The sequence below is a fragment of the Leptinotarsa decemlineata genome, unplaced genomic scaffold (genome assembly GCF_025532065.1).
Source record: "Leptinotarsa decemlineata unplaced genomic scaffold, Ldec_3_MD MMD2_tig00026328_RagTag_RagTag, whole genome shotgun sequence".
Classification (NCBI taxonomy): domain Eukaryota; kingdom Metazoa; phylum Arthropoda; class Insecta; order Coleoptera; family Chrysomelidae; genus Leptinotarsa; species Leptinotarsa decemlineata.
This window is the reverse complement of record NW_027412688.1, coordinates 3,922,967-3,950,656: the sequence shown is the minus strand read 5'-3', so window position 1 is coordinate 3,950,656 and position 27,690 is coordinate 3,922,967. Positions and strand designations below refer to the sequence as shown.

Sequence of the window (27,690 nt, the reverse complement as noted above, 5' to 3'; positions counted from 1 at the left end):
AAGTTTAGAACACTGTTCCGAACCAGAAAACTGTACATACCTCAGCAACTTTTGATGCTTTATAAAGCTCAGATCGAACCTTCTTTGGAGTAGTGTTCTCATGTATGGAGCTCAGCCCCTGGAACATCGAAGAGAGGTTGGAGATTTGTCCCCCTTCTGTAGATACTTTCACGGGAGGTGTTCAAGTGTCTTGGCACACTTTATTCCACCAAGAGCGGTACATATCAGAAATACGCGACGAACTGTGGCTGCTCATCGTTTTCAAAATAATGAATTATTCATATCCGTCCTGTAACTTGTTTTATTCATAAAAATGAACCATTCTGCCCATTCAATCACTCCAAAAGTGTGATAAATGCCCCAGCGGATAATTTTACCCACCTTTGTTACAACCTCGTTTTTGAAGCAAATTTAATGCCGTGACTTTATTGACGGATCCGTAACAATCCGTCAAAGTGTTTGTTTTTACACCGGTACACTTTCTGTTCGTCTTTCGTTTGATTGCTATACACAATCATTCTTTCGCCTGCTCTCTCATGTACTTTGTTCTCAAAAATTGTCGTTTATACAGTGTGTAACAACGAAAACTTAACACAGCCGTTTTTGAATATAAAAGTAATATTTTTAAAAAAAGCTCGCACACATCGATTTCTAATTAAACGGGGACACCTTTCAGACTAATCAGATTTTTTGTAGTACGCACCCCCTCGGAGGGGTGCGTCCGACGACCCTTATTTAGATAGGGAAAATAGGTCGAGTGGCATCTTGTTTTAAAGTTCTTTCGAATACCTTTACATCTCTGTCGAAAGAAAATTTTTGTAACGATTAGTTTTCGAGATGATTTGAAGATTTAAAGGTATTTTTATTGAGTTCAACTCTTTTTAAAATAAGTCAAATTGTTTTTAAGGTACAATTTACGTTCAGAACTTTCATAAAAAAATAAATTTTTGCTTTTTATGACAACCTGCTAATAGGTGTCCATTTGATTTCGTAAAAAAGTGAGAATTATTTGTTTATTACGAGGAGATTTTTTCGGGGGATGGGGTTGGTTACCACCCTTACATTTTAGGTAAATTGAGTGGCACCTCCTTATGAAGGTTGCCTCTTGACGTGGATAGTTTATGCTTCTAATAAAAAAGTGAATCATACTAAAAACTTACCTACACAACGAATACAATCTGCTGATTTTTTTGAATGTTGATGACATAGAAAAGTTTGAAAAACTGTTTTAGGGTTAATAAAACCCAATAATTGTTTTTAAAGCACACACAAAAAAAGTAACATCTAATAAGGGTAACTCACATAGGAAATTTAGAGTAAATGTTCAAAATGTGCGCCATTTTGCTCCATGCAACAATAAAGATTTTGTTCGAATTTTGCTCTTACATTATTCAACATTTCAGGAGTTATAGCTCGGCATTCATCAATAATTCTACGACGTAATTCATCCAAATTGGCTGGCTGTGTAGCATAAACTTTAGACTTTAAATATCACCACAAAAAGTAGTCCAGTGTTGTTAAATCTGGTGATCGTGCTGGCCATTCAATTGGACCTCTTCTGCCAATCCATTGTCCTTCAAAATGATTATTCAAAAAATTTCGAACCTGCTGGGCATAATGGGGTGGTGCACCGTCTTGTTGAAAATGGATAAATTCATCTTGACATCTTGGATCCTGTTCAATTATTTCAACTATACGAGGTTGTATTGCCTCTTCAAGAAGTTGTAAATAAGAATCACCGGTTAAATTTCCATCAATGAAAAATGGATAATATGATTGCCTACTATTCCGGCCCAGACATTCAACTTTTGGGAATGTTGGGTATGTATCTCTGCGTATTGTCTTGGGTTTTCATCCGACCAATAACGGCAATTGTGACGGTTATGCAACCATTTAAATAAAATGAGCTTTCATCTGAAAAACAGATGTTATAAAGCAGCTCGGGATTTTGCATTAATCTCTTACTCATGCCCGCACAAAACTCCTATCTTCGGTCAAAATCATCCTCATTAATTTCATGAACAAGTTTGATTTTGTAAGGATGGAATTTGTGGTTTTTAAGGATTCTCCATGCGCTCATATGGCTTATTCCGGCCATTGCTGATAAACCTCTGTTACTTAACCTGGGATTGGCGATGACTTGACCAATCACTCCAATCGCATTATAGTCATTCACTACCCTTCTCTGAACATGTCTTTTCTTATTTAAAACCGAACCTGTCTCCCTGAATTTTGTGACCAAATCCAGAACGTGATTTCTGCTTAGGTGTTTACCAGGGTTTTGCTCGTTAAATAAAATTGATGTTCTATTAGCATTCTGGACGTTGCCAAAAAATAAAGCAATAACTGAAACCCTTTCAGTAGTAGTGTAAGGCATTTTTAAACAAATAACAATACACGACCCGTTCAAACAAAACAATCGAACGATGTACTAATGAAAACTGGAAGAAGAGCAGTGGGTATTGATTTTAAAAAAGGGATTTTATTTAACAAAAAACTGATAAGAAGAACCGCTCGAATTTTTTTTTATTTAGGCCTACAAGTTACCGAGTGGTCTGTCTAATGTATTATTAACATGGCAATTTTAACTTCAAATTATCTCGAAAACTAATGGTTACAAAAATTTTCTTTTAACAGAGTTATAGAGGTATTCCAAAGACCTTTAAAACTAGGTGCCACTCGACCAACTTTTCCTATCTAAATAAGGGTCGTCGGACGCACCCCTCCGAGGGGGTGCGTACTACAAAAAATCTGATTAGTCTGAAAGATGTCCCCCTTTAATTAGAAATCGACGTGTTCGAGCTTTTTTTAAAAATCTTACTTTTTATATTAAAAAACGGTTAAGTTTTCGTAGAATAATCAAACTCAGAAGTTATTTCTGACACACGCCGTTTTTCACACATCCATATTCGTTTTCCAAAGAATCTGCCTTGCTAATAAATGTTCCTGTTTGCATAGTGGGACACACTACAAATACGCCTTAACAAATTGCGACGTCTTGGTAGGTAGGTAGGTAGGTATGTAATTTCTTCGGGTTGATAAAACGGAGAAGTTGTAACTTATAATTAGTTGCGATGCGGGCTAAATTGCCTAATTCGTGTAGACTTCCTTGGGTTATAAACAAAGGAAAACAACGTGGAAACCACCCCGTTCTTGAAATTTAATCTCCTCGTATGTTGTCTGTACTATTTGCAACTCGAAGAGAATATTATATGAGTAACGAATTGAATCGTTAATTTGAACTGGAGTAGCATTCGTCTACTTCCGAGTTTGCTGAAATGTTTCTACTTTTGCATAATCAGATTTGGCACGAACGAGTGGCAGCAGGCTTGGTAGTCTGAAATATTGGAAAAGAAAATCCATTCAACAAGAAATCAAACACCTAGATATGTTTGGAAATTTTCTGGAATTGTGAAACTAATATGATAACTAACAAACTCGTTCGATTGATGACTTATTTATTTTGTAGAAATTCATGTTGAATATAGAATAAAGAAAATACTTTTGTCTAGTTTCTACTGTGTTTATTTATTCGTTACGATCGGTTTCGGCTTATAAGGCCATTTTCAAGTAACTACCACAAATTGTCAAGTTGCGTACCTGACCTAACACGTTACCAATATTACAATATGTCACGATTACCAACTATTGGATGGATCCTAAAATTCCTAAATTCAAAAGGGACGAGCTGCATAGATCTAGTTGGTCGTTGAGCGTTATGGGGTCCTTGTACAATTTATTCATTCATAAATTCATAAATTCATCTCCCTTCCTTTGTTACATGTATGAAGCATTTTCATGTTTCCTTTATTTACTGTATGGTTTGTTTCCTTTAGATGTCCATATATGGCTGATTTTTTATCTGATAATACATGCTCTCGGTATCTTATGTCGAAGTTTCTGCCTGTCTGACCTGTATAAGCTGCTGGGCAGTGCCCACATTCTAGTCTGTATATGCCCGATTTTTTCCATTTATCCCTTTTGGGTTTTGCGTTGAATAACATGTTTCCCAAATTATTCTTATTAGAAAATGATGTGCTTATGTTGAGTTTTGATAAATAGTTCTTTATATTTTCTGAGAGCTTCCCGGAATAACTTATGCTATCATATTTTTTACCTTCTTTATGTTCTTCCTGATATAAGTATAGTTCCTTCATGATCAATTTATTGTTCTTATTGGAGATCAGTTTTTCAGTTAAGTTGGCGGCGAATAAATAAACACAGTAGAAACTAGACAAAGTATTTTCTTTATTCTATATTCAACTAACAAACTATTGATGGAGTCGTAAAACTGAAAAATGTATGAAAATAGAAAATGAACTGCCGCAAAGATCAGTTTTAGCATGTTGTTATTTGTTATCCATGTGAACAGTATGCTGCCCAACTGTATGTGAATGACTTTGTTCTAGATACACTGACGACGTATTTATAGTTGTAAGTTTGTTTTTTTTGCGGCATCAACTGCTAGGTTATTAGCCGCGGACTTGTTGTTTGTTTTTCAAATGTCATCTTTTATATTTATGGCTTTAGGTTTGAGGATGCTCAATGTCCGTCTGTCTTCACATAGAATTTCATTCATTGCCTCAGTTATATTATGTTGTCTTCTGTTTTCCTCATATTCTGGACATTCTACAAGTATATGTTGTTCTCCTAGGAGCAGGTGATGGTGTGTCATTTTTGTATGACCGACGTGTGAGAACAACTTGTTCTTTCCTGGTCAATTTACTTAAGTGGTGAGATTCGCTTATTCACACTTGGTTTCGAGCATTTCAGTTTCGCGTCAGTTCCATTCCAAAGAGTCTGCCAGTCACATTCTTCTTTGGTTTTATTAAAATTCTTCAGATCTTCTAAGTTGAGTGGTACATCTTCATGTTCCTTGTAGTTGGCAACCATTCCAGCTGCCTTATCCACATCCTCGTTGTTCTTTATGCCACAATGACTAGACACCCACATGAAGCTGACAGTTCTACTGCTTTCCTTCATAATATGAACTCTAGCAAGAATAATCCTTACAAGAGGGTCAAGAGTAAATTTATTTTGAAATGATCTTATGGAACTCAACTAGTCGGTACAAATTAGGAAATGAGTTTCATTTTGTGCGAAACAGAATAAAAAAGATTGGTATCTAGCGTATAATTCTGCTGTGTATACGCTGGTCGTAGTGCATCGTCCAGCTATGGAGATGTCCATCTACAAGGAATGCACAACCCACTTTATACTCACTCCTTGATTCATCAGTATATATTTTGCAGTAGTTAGGAAATTTACTAATGTTTTTGTAATAGTTCAGTTTGTGTTGTTGTGAATTTAATTCTGACTTTTTCATTTCACTTCCCGAAACATTGCAATGTATATCACCTAGTTTCCATGGAGGGAACTCAGGGAAAGCGAGCATGAAAACTTTTGAATCTGGGATTTTACGTTGCTCTCTTATGCGTGTACCTGTTTGTCTGGTTGCAGTTGGTTTTTGTAGGAATAAATCATAGATTTTGTCATTGAAAAAGATATCGTGATTCGGTTGTGATTAGGTTGGCAGTATATTTTTACAGCATAGTTTGCCAGAAGTCTCGTTCTTCGAAGTTCAAGAGAAGGGGAAGCAGTCTCACAGCAGAGTGATATTACAGTTGTAAGTAAGTATTTTAATTTTTGTACAGAGTATGGGCCAAATTTGACACATTGAAGGGAAACTCCTCTTTTCAAACTAGATAGATGAAAACTGATAGCTGTGTCTAGGGGTCAAATTTAATGAAAAACCTAATCGTGAAAACCGCATATTAATATCTATAATCGTTTTTGAGTTTTTGTATCCCTCTCCAGGCATCAAATCGGAGTTTATTGTGCCACAGAAATTTCGAAATAAATCGAGTTACTACGTTTTACATTGATATTTCTGATTAATTTATTATGAATGTCAGAATTTTGTTATGCATTTTTTCATTGAGTGTAGCTAAACGGACTGTTATATTGGTTGGAAACGAAACATTCGAGGAAAGCAAATTATTTAAGAAATCCGGCCGGTACAGTTTGAAGTTGGGACATGTGAATAGGATGTGATTTATATCCGCTAAAGAAAAGTTGTCATATGAGCATAATGGATTCACATAATAGCCTATTGGTTTCTGAGTTACATCATGTTTTTCAAAAATACACATTTACGAAAAGTTACTGTAATTTTTTTCTTGTCAAAACATTATTGTTTCTATGAAAACATTTCCAAAGCATTTTTCCATGTAGAATTCAATGGTTTAAAATACTTTCAAATCGGATATCAACAGTTATTGATGGAAAATTATTCTTTCAATGGGACATCCTGTATATTCCTGCATATTTCACTAGAGCTTAAAATTACCTTCCCAAAAATCTAGCACATTGTTGTTTCACTCGAGTAATCTTTGAAACATAGAGCTTTCAGTTTTTTTTCGTGTAGACTTTGAAACGCACACTTTGACCAAGTAGGCTTTGGACGATGCGGCTATAAAACATAATGCAAATCTTTAATGGTATAGTCGAAGTAACCGATATAGTAATCTTAAAGGTGTCGGCGAAGTCAAAAGCCAAAAAAACCAATACAAAGGAATTATGCCGTAACGAATTAGTCCACGAGGACTGAAGAATTGGCGGTTCGTATTGGATAATTTTTACTAACCAAGTTTTATGATTGGCTGAAGAGTCATAAAATTAAATTTGGAGTCATGTTACCGTGATCAACAGAATGTAGCGATGAGTACCGCGTTGTGTGTGTTATTGAAGGGGACTGCTGGAAGGTAGGGGGCACTATATCTTTTACTTGAACTATAGCTTCATTCGCAATGAAAGAACTATGAAAAATAAAATAAAAAAAGCGATTTATTTCCAACAGGAGTACCCAGTTACAGGAAATGCTATTATTACAGTAGTACTGACAAAAATATTATTTATAGTATTATTAAAAGTGATTGTGGATACATGATACCAAGGAGTTTAGGGAGTCGAAATGAATATCGCGATGTTCACAGATTTTATTGAAGCAATAGTGATCGTAGCATAACATTTGTGCGTGATGCTTCGCAATAGAATTTCAGATTGTGTCGACCTCCACTTCTTGGTGCTAAGAAATTGATCTCAGGTAAAAGAAACGTACTATCAATATCGTTGTTTAGTTACTTAGGCAGGAACTTTATACCAAGGATAACTCTCCTATTTTCCAAAGATGTCATATCGAATCGTGTCAACAAAATGATCAATGCCTCTCGTGGGGTATTGACAATCAACTTTTAGACATAAGTATTTTAGGAACTTCCTTTGCACGCTCCAATTAATGTTTTTTGGTAGTCGTATACTGGATTCCATAACACATAACTTTAATCTAACTTGTGGCATACGTTAAATACAGCAATTTTAAGGTGACAATACTTTTGAAGTTTTTGCCATTTCTGTTAATGAATCCAAGCATCCTATTTGCATCAGCAGTCATATTCCTTACTAATATGTGTTGTAAATGTTGATTTACTGTCGTATGTTATATCAAGATCTTTTATCTCATGTACGCGGTTGATTGTAGTATTGTTGTTTGAATAATCGTACATTAAAGTTTTTTGTTGTGAATTATATTATTTTACATTTGGATACGTGGATACGTCATCGATTTCATAATATAGTTTAAGGTCGTCTGCAAATAGTAGGCTAGGAATAATCAAAGAGGTTGCCAAGTCATTAATAAAAATTAAAAATGAAAGAGGCCCAAGATTAGATCCTTGTGTTACCCCAGATGTAACTACGTACTGAGACGATTTGAAAGATTCATATTCGACGAAATGTTTTCTGTTAACTAGATATGATTCAAATAGAGTAAGCAGAAGCAACATTGCGACACAACATGTTCGATGGATGATGTATGGTAGTCAATTTAAAAAGAAAAAGACAAATAGGGATAAGGAGTTGAAAGAAATAGTCATTTTAGGAGTAGTTGAAAATAATCCCAAAACGTCAACGTGAAATTTGAAAATATCAAAGGCCCACCAAGTCATACAGGACAGGAAGAGATCACCAGCTCAGACCATGAGATTGTGAACGCCGCATGGCTTTTTGCCAGTGATTCCTGGAAAGTTGTAACCAAGTGCGTGATTTTTCGTTAAATTGTATTTCGATATACGAAGCTTATGTTGCGCCAATTTCTGTTGCCGGAAAAATGTACTTTGTTTGCTGATGATACTACCCTGATTACCTCTCACTATGACTATCAGCAACTACCGATGTTATCACTGGCGTTACAAGAAAAAGCCAAATATTGGTTTCAGGCTAATAAACTACAACTTAATAATAGTAAAACCCAGAATATCACATTTCCTACAAATAATTCTCCCGTGGAGGACAATAACGTTAAATTATTGGGAATAACAACAGACTTGGCTGGAATTGTCATATTGAACAGCTTAGACATAAACTTTCTAGTAAGCTATTTTTACTTCGGCAATTGAAGAGATATGTTAATCATGATACACTGAAAAGTATCTACTTTGCACTTTTTCATGCTCATATGAGTTACGGTATCATAATGTGCGGTAACTCCTCAAAGTCACTGCAAATCTTTCGACAACAAAAAAAGGCCCTGAGAATAATTTTAAATTGTAATAGCAGAGAACATTGTCGTCCTTTATTTGTTCGCCCCAAAATGTTATCACTACCTTCCTCATACATATATGAGACTCCTCCAGAAATACATAGACAAACAAGAAATTTGGTAACACAATCTCAAGTACATTCCTATGATGCAAGACGATCCGATTACATACGAATTTCCAGATACAGGCTTACAGTCTCCCAAAGAAATTCACCAGACTATCATGTGTATAATATATTATCATCTGAGGTCAACCAACGCAGGTCAACCAACGCAGGTAAAGTTTTTTTGGCTCAAAAAAACATCATCAGAAGTATCACTGGTATAAGTTACATGGAGTCCTGTGAACCTTTTTTCAAGAAATTACAAATACTGACTTTACCCTGCTTGTACATAATGGAAATTTGTGTCTACGTTTTTCAAAATAAAAGTCAATTTCCTTTAATAGGCTCTACTCATACAAATAACACTAGGCCAAAAAAAATATATCAAGTTCCTCTAGCTCGAGGGCGGATTGCTCTTAAAGGTCCTAATGTTGCAGGTCCTCGTTTGTTCAATATGTTACCAACTGAAATAAAAGAAAGCAAAACATTAGAGATGTTCAAAACAAAGATTAAAATTTTTTTAGTTCTGAATGCGTATTACAGTGTTGATGATTATTTAACGTAAGTGTATGTGTGGTGTGTGCATGCGTTTTCGTGTGTGCTTCTAGTTTTAGTGTAGTAGTTTATAATTTTAGCTTTACTGACTATTCCTAATACAATTACTTATGAAATTGTCGAACAGGAAAATAAAGGATTTGATTTGATTTGATATCAAATCACTCAATATAATAGAAACGATCATGTTAAAATATATGAATTCTGCAGTAATTCATGTGAACTTTTCAAATTATATCCAGCTTCAATAACGTTTTCCTTTTCATTTGTGGTTGAACATCATACATAGAAATTCTCCATTCCTCATATATTTCCAAGTATGTTTCCATTCTCATTCCATTATTCTATACTGCTAATGTCCTAAAAGCCTCGGCTGTTGCCGAGAATTACAAAAAATTAATTAATTTCTGCTCTTGTACGTTTTGTTTCATAATTCTGGGATTTGTATCTTCATTACGAAACTTCACTATGTAATCTTCCACGTTCTTGGACATTTTTAATTGTATAGCCACACTGCATTCCCACTTAACAATAAATTCTAGATAATCCTACCTAATGAACTTCTGTTTACGAGGTAATATACGTGCTCTGCCTTTTCCTCCACCCGGCGCAGTTTCCAGCTTATCGTTTTTGCAGATCTTGGTAAATTTGCTTTTCAGTTCTTTCTTTAATTCCATCTGTGGAATTAAAGCAGAATATAAAAAGGACAGTTTTGCATTTTACTGTTCGAAGGAAACGCAACAATAAAACTTAAATTCGATTAAATGAGAATCTAGTATTGTTATAGCGTTTTTTTTCAATAAAACCAGGGCATATTCATCATCCGTTCTCCCCCATGCGTTAATATATCAATACATATGAATTTATCTAGAAAAAAGTTCAGGCAAACCACAAATAGTGAATCTAAAAGTGTAACGTAACATCGTAAATTTCGACTCGTTGCGAGATGACACGGTTAGGTTCTAGAAAAATTTTGAGTTTTGGTCCTGTCAATTATTCCTTAACGTAGCCAAAAAAGGTCAGGAAACACATCCACAACGGTAAAAGATAAGTGATACCTCTATATTCGTTGTTACTTGTCGCTGTCCGTAACGTAAGTCTTTTGATGCGATAGCTACAAACCGATAAGAAGTTACTAACCGTGACGTAACACGTTTGCGGTTATGTTACGGATAACTTCTCACGAATTGATATGTGCCTTAATGATACTACTGTCTAATATATACATTATTACTTGTCGCTGTCCGTAACGTTACATACTTTTGATGGGATAGCTACAAAACGACAAAATAAGTAACTACTCTTTTGTAACGTAACATTTTTGTGGTTATGTTACAGTTAATTTGTTGCGATGTATGAACCACTTGTTTTCCAGTATAAGTTCGTGAACATGCGGAGTATATCCACCCGACAGTTTTCCAGATTGAACGTGACTCATAACTGAATCACTGGCATTTTTTCCAACTCAATTTCTCTTTCGAATATAAAAAGGACCCCAAATTATTTTTATTTTTCGCCACATTTTTGTTGAACACGTAACTCTCATTACGTTGAAACAAGATATCTCAAGAGGCAACGATTTCGGTTTTTCTGTTGCGAAAGGAATTTTCTTCACCAATCAATCAGTTTTTATCTGTGCTTCGTCTCAAGAACGGAATATAACGTGAAAATCCTTCATCTGCCGAAATCGATTCAGGGATCTTCCGGTAGAGGAAACACTTTTCAGACCCGTTTTATTGGGACTTCTTTTCCTTTGATCGTATTATTTATAATACAAGGACTTTGGAGTCTTTCGTGATAAAGTTTATTTGGATCGTGCATTTTGCAGAGATTTTTCTCCATCAGAGACGATTTGCGTTCGTTCTAGCGGATAAATGTTGGGGTAGGGTTAATAAGATTTTCAACTAATACGAAGTGATTTGAGAAATGGAGGATTCCAATTAAAAAGAACCTACGCAAAATATGTTTTTCGTATTTCCTGTTAGAGTAAAAACTTGGTCGAGCAAATCTTGTTCTATGCTAGTTTAAAATGAAAAATACCATGATATCAAGTGTCATAGTCAAGTTTTGACGTTAGTATAATTTCTGGTAATTGTGGTTGTCACTTCTAAAATAAATACAAAAGTAAAAAAGTTATTTGTTCACAAAACGGAGCGATTTATTTAAGAGATAACTTCAATAGGTTAAAGGTCCAGATACACAATAAATAGGTTTGTGAACAATATTGTATTTGCTGGTATTCGAAAGCTGCTGACATGGATTTAGCGAAGCATATCAAACCCCGTTGAGTTAGAATAGCCCATGTGGAAAAGGAAAATCTGGGATCTGCTAGACTATCATGAAGGCCTACAGTTATGCCAAGTCAATGATAACATCTGCAATAAGTGACTCCGTTTATCAGAAGATCATGGATAAGGAAACCTGGAACCTGGAAAGCGCTAAAACAACAGTTTGAAGCTACATCAAAGAATCAGTTGTTCAAAATCTGTACCGATTTTTTCGCTTCAGTCTGGACGTCAGGAGATGATGTTTCTACTCACATAGCAAAGTTACGGAGTTTATGGAATGAACTCAATAATGGATTCAAAACGAAGAATCAGCCAGGTCTGCCAGATTTGATGTTGGTTTGTAAAATGCTCCATGTTTCACCCAAAACCAAAAAAACATTCAGATCCAGTTGGATGTTGCTGACTAAAGAAGGTGACAAAATCTTTGATGACTCCTTTGATAATTACGAAATTACGCAAGACCGAGCGTACGAAGGAACAGTACAATATTTAAAAGGTATTTATAGAAAATTTGTCTGTGGATGGTTGAACAAATCCCAATAATTTGAGTGATTTAGATACAATGTGATCAATATGACCTTTAAAGGTTACTTCATTAGCAAACACGACTCCAAAGCCCCGAACGCTGTTGGTCAACATTAGAATATTTTTTTTGGTTTTGTATTGATACACAATAAGTTTCACAGTTCTTGACAATATTCTTTGATAACATACTTCTATATTTAATTGAAGCATGTTCATATCACACCAACGAGATAAGTTATTTAAGGCTAGCTGTAACAGTTCTGCATCACAAAAGTTATCTAGTTCCCTATAAAGTTTGAGATCGTCTGCAAACATTGAGTAATGGCTATGGTGTATGACATCCGACACATCGTTTACAAAAATATTGAAGAGTATTTGGCGCACATGCGATCCTTGAGGAACACTAGACGTTACAGAAATTTTTGATGATATTAGGCCAGCATGTTTGACATACTGAATCCTGTTCCCCCAACAGCTCTTTATCCATTTTGACATGTTACCATTAATGCCAAATGCTAGGAGCTTAGCCATGACAGGATCATGATTTACCCTGTCGATCTACCAGATACAAAGCCATGTTGGTGTTCATTTATCATGTGTTTCGCATCGAATATAAGTTTTCTAGTTATCATACAGTCCATACTTGGGCATTTCAGATTGCTTGCTCACTGGAAGGTAGTTTTTAATGTTTTTTCTATCTCCAGATTTGTAGATTGGAGTTAGAAAACGTAACTTCCAGAATTCTGAAAACGTTTTCATGGATAAAGAAAGATTGAATATTGTTTTCAAAGATTTTGCTAGAGTTAATATGCAGTTTTTCTTATTTTTAATATTTTTACAAAACTTCAAAAATCGTTTGGAAAAGCATTTTCGATTCTTTAGAGGTAACAGTCATGGCATTGCTTATGAACTTCTTTACACCTATTTAAGAGGTCAGCAAATTGATGGTAGTGCTCAATGCACTTGTACCTTTGTAACTTTCATGATATTTTTTTTTCTATTAGTTCGATTATATGTGTATAGAAAAATAAATGTCGTTATTAGTTTCAATAGGTATTTTTGATTGTATACCAAAACGCACTCCACTGCAGGTAACAAAAAGGCTTGATAGCTCATTAAATCTTCTTTCCGATCCAAAAATACGGTGGACTTGGTAAAGTAGTATAAACCGGCCTATACCTGCTGTGGCAAATCATAAAATTTTGTTTGAGCATTCTGTTAATGTTTTGCATTCATAACGTGCATTCATTACACTTTAACATTAGGAAACAAAGCATACCTCTGAAATTTACTCATAACTAACTCCTATGTATGTAGGTAGTTTGGTAATGTTGATACAATTGGCAGTCTCATTTGCAGAAATTGTCGTAGGTATACATGTCGACAAAGTTATTTTTAGACAATGACCTCAATATTTTCCAACTAATAGACTGTACTTCTGACTTTCTGAATTTACAGGTTAATTGTTTACTTTTTTTCATTCATACATTATTATAACCCAGGGAAAAATTTCTTTAAGAAATTTATCTAACTACTATAGAAAATTATAAGTAATTTCATGAATATGAAAATATAGAAGCATACAATTTAAAAATAAGAAAATGCATGTAAAAAAAAGTAAAACACAGTAGATATAGGCAAATATTTCCTAAATAAGAAAATGTAAATAATGATTAATGAAAAACAAGAGACGAAATTGAATAGAATTCATCAATGAAAAAATAAACCTAATTAATATGTGTTATTAAGAAGAGTTTCTTCCCAGCTTCCCAGAGCTTCCCAGGGTCGTCCAGGGTGATCCTGGCAAGATTGCATCCTTTGATTTCATCCCATCTTTTTAGAGATTGAGCATGGGTGTAACATTTGACTAGTTCCGCAATTGTCGAAGTCATCAGGCCGTGGGTGCCACTGGGTCCTAAAATTCCTAGTCCAGCCGCTTCCTTGGCTTAAGAGTCGGCAAAGCGATTATCTTTACTCATGTCATGCCCTTCAACCCACCTCAGGATAATGTTATTATCTGCCGAGGTTTTGGCTAAATCTTGGTGGCACGCTATTACTAGCCCTGAGGTAACACGTTGTCTGTTCAAGGCTAATAGGATTTTTCTGCTGTCAGTGCAGATTGTTAGGTTTTTGTCAGAAGTTCCTTTCCTGGTTATTTCTTTTATGGCTTTTGAGATACCAGCCAGTTCTGTTTGGACCACGATGGTATTATTTTCCATTCCCCACTTAATCCTTAGGCTCAGTGATATAGAGTACACTCCACATCCTGAGCCTTCTTTGGTTTTTGAGCCGTCTGTATATATGCTTATTATATTTGCAGCATCTGACTCTGTGTTCTGTTTTATTTGTATTTTATAGGGTTTATTAAATACAAACCTGGGTTCAATAGCATCACTGGGTTTGTTCTGGTTCTAACATCCGAAACTGTTTGGACACTGCACAAGACATGGTGCGTACAAACAAATAATCTCAAACAGTCCGAAACAGTCTCGGACACTTGTTTGAACCAGAACGCTTTTGAGGAGACCACTGTGCCACCTATCGTATATATGAAGAGATGAAGACGAGAAAATACTATTAATCGTGTCCATTTTGTTATGTAGCGTATCCCTATAGTCAGTTCAAATGTTATCTACCCTCAATCATCAATTACTCAAATCAAATAAATAAAAAAACATCCTAGCAAAGAGCCCAAACAAATATCCACACGAATGCGCATGAGCAACGCGAACAGTTCTCAACAGTTCAGCCTCGAGAGCAAGAACGATTCGGGACGGTTCAAAACAGTTTAGGATCATTTCGCAGTCGAAACCAGAACAGAGGATTCATCAGTCCGAAATTATCCTCAATAAAGCAGAACGCTCTATATTAACTGCGCATGATCCTGACGTGCTAGAACCAGAACAAACCTACTGGTTGCCTGCAGCAGAGGTTACGTAGTAAGCGCTTCTCGCCAAAGGCCCAGCCTCAATTGACCCATTTCTACTTCCGAGGTTTACACCGACCATGCGCAATCGTAACATGGCCATTAACGCAACCTTTTTAACGTACAGGTCCAGAGGGGTCAGACCCGTAATTAATTCCATTGCCGCGGTTGGTGTTGTTTTCATGGCTCCTATGATATTCAAACAAACCAGTCGCTGCATTTGATATACTTTTTGAAAGGCCGTTGCTTGCAGAACTTTTGGTCCCCATGCAATGGCTCCGTACTTTAACAAAGGTCTTATTATTGAGTGTAGATCCAGGTGACCACACGCGCGTCCCACTGTCCTCCGACATTGCTCATAAGCCACATATGCTATTTTTGCTCTACTCTGTAGGTGAGAGTTCCATGTTGACTCCCTGTCGAGGAAAGTACCAAGGTATTCCACCTCTTCAGAGAAATTTAGTTTGCTTTTAAAGATTTTCCTGGTGAAAAGAACTTACTCAGTCTTCTTGGGATTGATCGACAGTGAGTGTTCCTTACACTATGTTTCTATTAATTTGAGCCCATCCTGCGCTCTATCGCACAGTGTGTTCACAAATTTGCCGGTCTCCAAGATAACTATGTCATCTGCGTATGCAATTGTGTAGAATCCATTATTGTTAAGGTGATTAATCAGGGTATCCAGAACTATGTTCCAGAGAAGGGTTGATAAGACCCCTCCCTGTGGACATCTCCTCATGACCAGTTCTCTCACTGTGATGTCTTCTACATTGATACTTATTGCTCTACTATTTCTGATATGTCGCGTATTTCGAATATGTACCGCTCTTGCTGGAATGAAATGTGCCAAGTCACCTGAACACTTCCTGTGAAAGTATCTATAAAACAGAGACAAATCTCCAACCTTTCTTCGATGTTCCAGATCAGGCGGATGACTCTTTTCTGGATGGAATCCAGCAGCTTCAGGGCATGCTTAGAGGTGGAGCTCCATACATGTGAACAATACTGCAAATAAGGCCTGATCTGAGCTTCATAAAAAAATGCTGGGGTTTGTACAGTTTTCTAGTTCGAAACAGTGTTCCAAGCTTTTGAGAAGCAGCCTTTGCAAATTCAGCGACATGATTGGGCCAAGACATATTGGTGTCCGTTTTAACCCCCAACAAACTTATTGAAGCAGAAAGCGGAATTGACATTGACATTATTATATCCGGTTCGGAGACATTTATCTTTTTGGTGAAAACCGTTGCCTGGGTTTTTGTGGCATCGAATTGAACCTGTTTCCTTTCACCCCAATTCGAAATCACCCCTAGATCCTCATTAAGATATGCAACCTCCTGCTGCCGGTGAAGATGTGCATCCGCAGCCGATGTCCTAGAATCCAAATGGAATGACGAGACAAGTGTGTTGTCGTTAGCAAGGCTTCATATTGGATTCTTGGTTTTTCCAATGAGTCGTTGATATACAATAAAAAAGAGTGTTGGAGACAATATGGCTTCCTGAGGAACACCAGCGTTGATGGGAAAAGTATTCGAGAGATATCCTTTAACGGTCACTTCATTTAGAGAAGGATTTTCATGTAGTACTTGTGTTTTGTCTTTAAAAAAAATCGTACATTTGTAGATTTTGCCATCCGAAAGGATGTATTTTCCAGGTGGAACTCATCATTTACGTAGTAAATCAACTTGCACGAACTCTTTCGCCACCGAAGCAGTTTGGTTTGAAAACAAAGCGGTGTGCATTGGAAGAGAAATCGTGTTATTTACAAACTCCCTGTCGTATTTTTTGCTGGGCACGCAGTGTTACGTCTCCGAGAAGTTATTGCCTCTAATTTGTTATTCCAGTTTCAGTTAGAAAGTAAGTTTATTCCCGCTGCAAAGGTCGTAACGAGATTGCCTCACAGAAGAAAATAGGAGAAAAACAACTTAATGGGTAGTTGAAATTCAGTAGAACCGATTTTTATTAGGAAATCATTCTCCGGTCTACGTAAAGTTGGGATTTGAAATTTTAATTTCCAGACTACACAACCGGTCTCCGGCTTTGAGGAAATAGGCCAATGCGCCTGAACATAAAATATGGAGTTGTGTGGGAAAGCAATGTATGCGGAATATATTATTTCGTTTTTCCTGCTATACGCAATAACCGGGTATTCACAGTTTCTTTTTATTTTCGGCTCTGCGGGTATTTTCCGCATCACGCAATCCAGAAATGCTTTGCGACTCTCTCGGCAATCAGCAGTCGGAAGTAACTCCAGATTCAAACTGCGGTTGAATTTTTGATGTGAGTTATTTTTTTAATTCGGAAGATAGTGTCAAGAGATGAAAAATACTCAGCTGCAGGAGGTGAATAATACTGAAGACGCCCACTTGGTTGGTGAAACGCGCGTCAAAAAGAGAATTCCATTTCTGGTAATTGATAAAAGTGCTTGTTTTGGATTAGTATCAGCGCCTTTAAAATACCTTCCACCAAAGCTTCCAATGAAAGTGATAATAGTTATAATGTTTATTCACTTAATATACTTATGATGCATTTTTTGGAACCTTTGGTGTAGTAATGAATATTACCGGAGTTTTTTCCCAACATCAAATCGTTATTTTCAACACCTCGACACGTGTTTCGATCACCAAGTGATCATCTTCAAAGAGGAAGATCAAAACAAGAAACTAATGCGAGGTAGCCCTATTTATGCTACATAGGTAGGTATCCCATACAGGTGAACCATCCAGGCGTACTACCCATAGAGGTATACCAACCTAAATTAATTTTACAATTTTGCCTTATCTATTATTTTCCAATATATGTTTATATAAAACAATTTTCAGCTATATAAAAATTAATTTCACAATATTGCCTATCCAAATTTATTTTTGCAATGTGTCCTTATGTAGTAATCAGTAAACCCAACAACATTTTATTTTAACAAGCTATATAGTATAATCTTTGGTATAAGTTCGTCATTGTTATCCATAATATTTATTTGTTTTCTTATTTCTACACTCTCATAGACATCTAGTTGCCTGTTTTTGTTAACTTGTCTAACTAATCTTAATGAACAGCGACTGCTGATTTTTCAGGTCTTCCATATTTTAAATGTGCTATGTGTTCCTTATATCTTACTTTAATAGATGTTTTTGTATGTGTGTACAAAAAGAATTTAGGCAAACGTTCATTGATTCAGTTCAGTTGCTTTTGAAATTATTTCAACTTTACTGTGAAAATGGTTTATTCCATTCCTGAACGAGTTGAAATTGTTAAACTTTATTATCAACGTAATAGTTGTGCTAAACTTACTTTAATAACAGTAATCCCGGGAAAATGTGAATGATTCGTACGTTGCCAAGTTAGTCCAAAAGTTTGTCGATACCGGATCTGTCTGTAATGTGAAACACCAGCCAGGGAAACCGATCAGAAATGAAGCAGTGGAAGTCGCTGTTTTGAGACATGTTGAATTGGATCATACCCAAAGTACCCGTCAACTTGCTGCAGCCTCAGGTGTCTCCCGTTCGTCCATAATACGGATATTAAAAGCCTATAAATTTTATCCGTACAAAATTAAATTAGTACAGGAACTCAATGAAGATGATCCTGATAGAAGGCTGCAATTTTATGAACAAGTGAGACAGTGCTTTTCCGATGAGAGTACATTTTTTTTGAATGGAGCTGTGAATAGGCATAATTGCCGTTACTGGGTTGACAGTAACCCACACTTATTCCGAGAGGTCCATACCCAGTACCCTCAAAAAATCAATGTCTGGTGTGGCATATTAGGTAGTCATATCGTAGGACCACTTTTTATTCTTGGGAATTTAACTGGTTAGGTCTACCTGAACATGCTTGAAGCTACAATTGATCCTCTCATAATAGAAATAATTGAAAATTACCAAAATCATAATGATGATCGGCTTCATTTCCAGCAAGATGGAGCACCTCCCCACTATGTTGCTCCGGTAAAAGAGTTTTTAGATGACCAGTTTCCTGGACGGTGGATTGGAAGGAGAGGCCCCATCGAATGGCCTGCCAGGTCACCTGATTTATCGCCTTTAGACTTTTTCCTTTGGGGTCACTTGAAAAATAAATGTTTTGCTAGGCAGCCCGAGTCCATAGAAGATTTCGCCAACGAATTACAGCAGAGTGCAGAAGTATAACACCTGATATGCTACAGAATGATAGGAATAGATTTGAACAAAATCTGTATTGTATGGAAGCAAATGGGTCACATTTTCAGCACTTGCTGAAGTAGGATTCTACTAAGTCAATTACACATTTCAAAGTACTGGGTTGTAGTTGTTTTTCTTCATAATACCTACATGTTTGAGTGAAATACAACAAATTAGGTATCATTGGAAAGATAATTTTGTGCCCTTTCAAGTGATATATCACTCGACCCCACTTTCCATTTAAAATTTTAGGGTTGTTATTCACCCTCGCTAAGGGGTTGAAGGCACAGATAGAAAAATACATCTAAAATGTGCCCCCCTCAAAAGCAAAACTGACCTGTCTGAGCATTTTTGCGTTAAGTTACAAAAAAAGGAGAAAAACAAGGTGCATAGTTTTTGATGGACCACTCTGTTGAAAATTGAAAACTGTTGGGTACCATAACAATCTGAAACATATTATTAAATAATTACATGGATTGACACTTCATTTCTAAAATATCTTGAAGAGTTTTTAAAATGTTTGAACAGTTCAGTTTTATATATTTCATTGATTTATATTTTTAGCAACTGTTGATTATAATCGATAACTTACTCGAGCAAAAGGTTCACACGCACTATTCACGAAAAACGAGACAGTTTTAATTCGCAGAAATCTAATAAATGTAATTCTTCAGGTAATGCTAACAACTTCGACTTATAAGTATGTGTCTGCATCCTTCCTCTCTCGGCACTGTTACACTTGACACCGAATATATAATAATACATACCTACTCCTGTACTCCTGAAATGTAAAAAAAAAGTGTCTAGACAATGTCTAGCGGGGCTGGACGACTAACCGCCAAAACAAAACAGTATTGACACTCAATAGACTTGAAATATCAATGGCGCTATCCTAAGTATAATAACACTGATGATGATAATAATAAAAATCTGTTTTTTCGTTAATCAGCTGTCACCCCCATACGAACGACACCTCTCAGAAGTTGAGAAACTTGTGCGAGCTAAGGACTAACGAGGTCTTACCTTTTAACGTGTGATTCCTAAGGTGGTGATGATTATTATTCAATTATTATGGATAGAAATGATTTTATGAGAAACATTTCAGGAATGACATATTAAAATTATGTGTTTAGAAGAAGTTTTCTCGTGTATACTGCCTGTAAAGTTTGATAAAAATAACTAAAATTGCAAAAAACTCATGATGAAACCCAAACGAATGATTTTTCGATGAACATTTCATAGGAATAGTCTCTAAATTGTTCAATTATTTTCGCTGAGAATGCAATTTCAATTTCTTCGCATAACTGTAATTTCTATGATCTGAAAACTTTTTATGTCGCAAAGTTTTTTCCTCAAAGGTATTTGAAACATTGGAAGTCCAACAAATCTTCTGAAATTACCAAACAACCATCCTTTGTTAGTCGCGACGCTGAACATAATTCACTGAAATAGACTTTCTGAAATTAGGTGGTCTCATACTCGTTTTTATTTCTGGTACTATTTATATGTTAGTTTACTCCGTTTATTCCCGGAATTTATGCGTTCAACTTCGCTGGCAAATTTCCAGAAACCATTAGCAGAACTGTCAGCTGACTAATCCACTAGGAACCTCCCCATAGTATAGCAATCATAATTCATTACCAGCCAAATAGACAAACACAAATATACTCAAGACGTACACAAAATACGCTGAATTGCCAGCAGAGTTGTGTCATTATCCATTGAATTTAATTATGTCTCTCAACACAAGTTGGAATACATCAACAATGTGATATTCTATGCATATGTCAGAAAGTCGTCGAAATGTTTATTTCATTCGTAATAGGGATTGACTGTTTGTTTCAGTTCAGTAGTTTTATTCATTTCAGTAACTGTGACAGTTTTTCGGATCATTTTTCTCAATACATAAAAACGACTAAAAAGTTGAAGGCTAGACATTTTGTACAGACTTGTGAATCACTGTTTGGAACATTTGGTGCAGTAATGAATGTTACTGGAGTTTTTTCTCCAACACCGAACCGTTATTTCAACACCTCGACACGTGTTTCGATCAGCAAGTGATCATCTTCAAGAGGAAGGTCAAACTGTGGGGTTAGTATGTTGTCGCATTTCTTGAGGACGTCTTTTACTTCGGCAATCATCTTTGGTAACGGATTCCAGGACAATTTCGCATACAGTCCGTTATTGATGAGAGAATTGACCCTTTCATGGTAGTCCGATTTATCCAGAATTACTACTTCGTTACCTTTGTCGGTTTCCAAATAAAAAGAGTCTGATAAGTTTCTTTTGGTTTGTATCGTCGTTTATTAAATGTTTCCGTTTATCTGTTATCATATTCCTGGAGATTTTTTTTTCAAAAATAACCTCATCAACCGCGAAGGGTTATTAGCGGAGGAACAATTAGGTATAATTATATTTTATGTAATATATGAATAGATTTCAAAAAAGTTGGTAAAGATTTCAAGTTCACTACGTCTAGGACAGAATTGAGATCACTGGGAAGTCTTGCTTCTTGTCGTTTATTTGGTCGAGTGTGAATAGGTGTGAGCCACAATAAACCCTTGCGGGTTGCAGGTATCACAGGTAATGATAAAGCTGATGAATGCGCTAGACGCGGATCATCAACTTCATATATAGGTCCTGAACCAGCTCTGGGGGTACCAAAATTATTGGTACGAAACCAGATTAGGACATGAACCAATAAGAAGCACATAGAGTACTGGATAAAAGTACCTGGCAACAAACACAGTAGAACCTTCATTAGGGAACCATCCGAGAAAAGAACCGAAGAACTACTTTAATATAGTAGGGATCGGCTCAAAGTAATTACAGGGTTACTAACCGGTCATTGTCCGCTTAGAGGACACCTGAATGAAATGGGGCTGTACAACGGAGATCTCAGCTGCAGATTATGCAACGAAGGGATAGAAACAGCTCTACATATCTTATGCGAATGTGAGGCACTGAATGACAGAAGGCAGGCAATATATGGACGTACAAAATTACGTCCAGAAGACTATGAGGAACATCCAACACGGAACCTGCACAAACTAGTACAGGAAACGAGACTGATGGAATGGGTGTCATGAGAAGATTGGAGAATAAACTCAATAAGTCCAAGAGGCTGCAGTGTTTTCTGGAGACTTCGACTAAATGGACAAGTCAGACAGCTCCCAAGATACAAAAAAAAATACAGTAAAAACCCATAAATCAGTCTGGAAACAATTCATGATATTTTGCAAGGAAATGGGTTATGGAATGAAAACGAATACATCTGTAAGGAATATTGCCTTGATACTCAAAGAATGGGCGTTCAACATGAAGAAACGAAACGGTGGTGCTAACTGAGAAAATGTTATCAAGATTCTTGGGAACATAACTGCCAAAAAATTACAAGAAATGTACTTTTATGGTTATTGAATAATTTTTGACCCATTCAAAAACACTGCTAAAAAAACGACGAAAATTACAGAAATTTCCAAATATAACAATAATTCGGTGGCTTTGAAAAATTGATAAATACGGGGGTGGTCTGAAAAGTTTTCGACCTCAACATGAAAATGACGGCACTCGTAAATTAAAGCTAGTGAATTCCGTTGTTCATCTGTTGACAGTTACTCACCAAAGTTTCAGTCATTTTGGCCGCGCAGTTATTATGTAACAGTCTCGAGTTGATGTGAGTGATAATGAACAAAATCGAGAATCGAGCTGTCAAAATATGAAAATTTGGCCTTCAGGCAAACGCTTTCGTGTATAAAAATTAAAAATAAAATCCCTCGACGTACGGTCTCGGGGTTTTATTAAATTTTTATACACCCAAATGATTTGCTTAGCAAAGTTTCAAAAATTATGGACTTGCACATATTTCAATCGACTGAACTTTGTGCACTCGGAATATAACTCCTGAATAAAGTTTGTGTAAATCTAAGGTATACTTCTGATTTTCATTTAAGATTATATTACACACTCGACTATTTGAAAATTCGATCTATTCAGCCTCGATCATTTTACCAAAACTCTTCAAGCAATCTTTTGAATCTAGAGATTTGCCTTCCCTCTTTATGAGGGTAGATCCACACTGGAGAACTTTCCAACTATAGATCCTTATAGTTATTAGTCACTACTATAGAGAACTGTACATAAACTTATCAAAAATAAAATTGTGCTAGTATCCTTCTGTAATAAGCATTTTTTGAACTTTCATCTGCTTTGACTTCAAGCTAACGAAGCTACTATATTTTTTCAATAACTAGTAGCTTTGGTCGGAAAACTTGAGCTCAAAAATTTTTTTTAAACTTCATAGACTATTTTTTTGGTGAAAGAAAAATTACTCAATTTTTCGAAAAATATTGTACAGGATTTTTTCAACTCTTTCTGAAGTTCAATCGATAATTAAATAAAAACATAAAAATGTTTGAGTGGGTACGCCAATGGATCGAACAGCAGGCTTACCGATATCAATCTAATTTAAGAGGAACAAAAACTAACAGAATCTCATCGTGGTAACATAATCTCTGAAATTTTCTTAGATTTAACGAGGGATTCATTTTTAAAGCGAGCTTTATTGATCATGATTTTATTACTAACCGTAAATTATATGGAGGGATAGGTACTTTGTATAACTTTTAGTATAACTACATTTTGAGATAAAAGTCAATTATACTCCAGCTCTGATAAACCCCGTAGATTAGAATATTGCTCGTAAAATCCGAGATTTGATAGCGGAACTGAAGCCCGGAGCAAAATGTAACCCGCGCGTTCACCAAAAAAGTAAATAAATTCGGGAGTGGAACTTTTGGACATTTTATTATTATTTACATAATTTTTCTCGTCATTTATTGCGATTTCATTAGAGACTCGAACAACAGATGTAAAAACCAAATGGAAATTCTCCAGGCAGTATTTCCAATTCATAAATGAAAATAGAATGAACAATGTTGAAATTCAACAAAAAATTAATTTATGGGACCTACGTATGACATATTCTGATACTGATTTACTTCATTCTGTACTGTGTAATCATGAATATGATAATAATAAAATTATTACCTGTAAAATCAACAAATCAGTCACCGTAGTTTTTTCATCTTATGTCAAATAATTAGTGTCCGACAGAAAGTTCGGTTTCGGTTTCGGTCGAGTTTCGGTTTAGTTTCGGTTTCGGCGGCAAACCTGCCGAAACTACATTCGAAACTGCATTCGGGAGTTCCCGTGCTGTGATCGGTCATGTTCGGCTCTTTAAATTTCATACAAGTGATATTAGGTAACAACTCAAATAAGTAATTTTATTTTTATTATTTTTGAAAACCCATCAATTATATTCAAAAGAAGGATCTACCTACTCAAAATTGATATTTTCTTTTTTTATCACTAGTCAGTGTACAAAAAATCATGAGAAATTGCCAGAGATTTCCAAGACATGTAGAACCCAAAAAAAATTGTATTTCATTAGCAGATAGCATTGTTCCAATCTACGATAGGTTTGACAAAATTCTTATGTTTATGAAATGAATAAAAATACTTTTGTCTAATTACCACTAGTTGATTTTATTTACACGACCGGTTTCGGATTTGAACCCATTGTCAAGTATGAAACTCAAGTTTCATTATCAGGTATAAAACTTGAGTTTTATACTTGATAATGAGTGCAAACACGAAACCGGTCGTATGAATAAAATCAATAAAACAAACTTGAGTTTTATACTTGGTAATGGGTTCAAACTCGAACCTATTCATGAATTACCATAAAATAAACAAATCATCAATCACACATATAACATTCTTACGAACAATATATCAAATAATAAACCTTATTATAGTTTGGGGAACTCTCTAATGATACTGATGAGTGATTTTTTTTTTCTGGTATCTTTTTAGCAACACGGTTTATGACGGATCACGCGTGAATCGTGCCTTGTGTCATTGTCAAACTTGTTCAGTTTGGTCTATAATTTAACCATGAATCGACTTACGAATGCACAACGCTTGCAAATTATAGAATTTTATTATCAAAATTCATGCTCGGTGAAGAAAGTGCATCGTGCACTTCTTCCAATTTATGGGCAGTTTCGTCGACCTACTGAGGAAGCTATTCGGAAGCTTGTGACTAAATTTCGAACCCACTTTACATTATTGGACATTAAACCACCAACTCGCATTCGTAGAGTGAGGACCGAAGAAAATATTGCGGCTGTATCCGCCAGTGTTCGTGATGACCGTGAAACATCGATTCGCCGCCGTTCACATCAATTGGGCCTCTGTTACTCCACTACGTGGAAAATTTTGCGAAAGGATTTGGGTGTAAAATCTTATGAGATACAGCTGGTGCAAGAATTGAAGCCACAAGACCTTCCACAACGTCTGACATTTGGTGAATGGGCGCTGGCAAAGTTGGAGGTAGATCCACATTTTTATCGAAAAATTGTGTTCAGCGACGAGGCTCATTTCTGGTTGAATGGATATGTTAACAAGCAATTGCCGCATTTGGAGTGAAAACCAGCCACAAGCATTGCAAGAGCTACCGATGCATCCCGAAAAAGTCACTGTCTGGTGTGGTGTGGTTTGTGCCACACGGCACGCGAAACAATGGCCCAATTAAGAGCCGCCTTTGGGGCCCGTCAATTGGCCGCCTAGATCGTCTGATTTAACGCCTTTGGATTATTTCTTGTAGGGTCATGTTAAGGCCCATCTCCACAGGAATGAACCTGCAACAGCTGGATTGGACCTTGCGCATGGGCATATAAAGCAAAGCCGCGGACAACATTTGCATGAAATCATCTTCAAACATCGAATTATATTGATCGTTCTATCGGTTTCAATAAAGATTTTATCAATTTTTTTTAAATTTTTTTGTTGTTTTGAAAATCAAATCCTATACCTTTCAAAAAATCACCGTTATTTGAGCTTTAAAATGTTTCATTTATGCATTGGGCATAGAAATCCCTTATTTTATTTGTTATAATGTATACATGTTTATCAATGAAATTTATTTTGTTTTTTATATTGAAAGGGTATATTTTTAGGAGAGATTAATTTTTGGAAAATAAAGTTTTTGGCTTTCTGCTTCTCCATCTTGATTGAAAAAATGTGGGATAACTATACATAAAGTGTACATCATGCCAAAAAGTAACTTCTAGGCACAAACTGGAAAAAACGCATTTGAAACAGCTATTTTCATATAAACATTGAATCACACTGAAGAAAAATACTTTCCAAACAAATACTTTTATAGGAACGCTGAATTATTCGAAAAACACTTTTCTCCATTCCGTTTGTATTCCAAACATTCGTAATGGGATCGAATCAGATATATTTCACAGGATTCCTACACAATATAATTAATGAAAAGAGTAAAATTTCACTTACGTGGAACACTGTCATCCTCACTGCTAACCATCTGAAGTTTCGCCGTAAGACACTTGCCTTATCGCCTCTTCAGTAGCAAATACGGATAACATTATAAGAAAAAACACTCAGTTCGTTCATAATTGCGTTCATAATGTCAGCGTATTGGGTTGAATTCACCCATTGCTTCATTTTGTTCAGTTTTATGAATTTTCAATAAGATTATGTTTTGAATAATAAATTATAATTATTATCAACATTATTATTGTTTTTAACTGTTCCGAATCATTCACCGGAAATAAGATATGCAGGGTTATCACCTTTTTAAATCCATATGCAAAATTCCATCCACTAGGATCTTGAAATATTGACAATATTTTTCTTTTCTAGTGTATTTCCTGACCGCCGTTTATGCATCTCAAGCCCAGCAGCAGTACTTCCGTTTGTTACCGAAAGATGTCAAGATCCACGAGGGCGGAGAGGCCATGTTGGAGTGCGAAGTGGCCAATCTAGCAGGTCAAGTGCAGTGGACCAAAGACGGATTTGCTCTAGGTAAGCCGCCAACAACCCTTATTAGCGTCCCTGTAATTTACTAGTGAACAAACCTAACTCCTTCTTGGTCCGCCAATATAACTTGTAGGACGCTGATATTGAATTAATTTGGTTGAGCTCAAGTGATACTGCAAGCCATTATAGATTAGGGTTGGACTATCGGGGTTAGTCTACAGGTGAAGGGTCAAGTTATTTCGATTAGTTGAAACTTTGTGTTTGATAAAACAAAAACATTTTAATAATCTTTCCCTGAATGTTGAAAGATTATTAAAACGGCATTTCTCTTCACCGAATGAATTAAATTCTTCAAAATTGTAGCTTTCTAGATTACACATGTGTTCCTTAAACACATGCTAATATTTAAGGAGGTAATTCTTAGACCCATTTTAAGGAAAAAACGTCCTATGGATGTATCTCCTAAACGCCTCAACTTTTGAGATACAGGGTGGCAAAGTTTTCAAAAATAATCAGTTTTTTAATAATAACTGAGATAATTTTGTAGACATCTTTGGCATATTTGGTACATATGTTCCATGCCTCTAGGCGCATTTTCTGATGTACAATTTTCTTAATTGTCTCTGCCAGTGGCGTACGTACGAGTTTTGAAATGTATATTTTTGGCGAAAAAAATACTACGCCACTG

At 35.9% G+C, this 27,690-nt stretch overlaps 1 protein-coding gene across 3 annotated transcripts in view; it reads left to right on the top strand.

The window, feature by feature from the left end:
- Positions 1 to 27,690, top strand: part of sns (sticks and stones) — a 148,746-nt gene that overhangs the window by 10,146 nt on the left and 110,910 nt on the right. Inside the window, exons 1-2 of one of the 3 annotated variants that reach the window (XM_074182504.1) lie at positions 11,351 to 12,042; positions 26,886 to 27,047. In XM_074182504.1, the coding sequence (XP_074038605.1) occupies positions 11,877 to 12,042; positions 26,886 to 27,047 (328 nt within the window). In that variant the 5' untranslated portion in view covers positions 11,351 to 11,876. Of the gene's footprint in view, positions 1 to 11,350; positions 12,043 to 26,885; positions 27,048 to 27,690 lie in introns of those variants that run through there. The other 2 variants (XM_074182503.1, XM_023157719.2) reach the window with 2 other exon arrangements.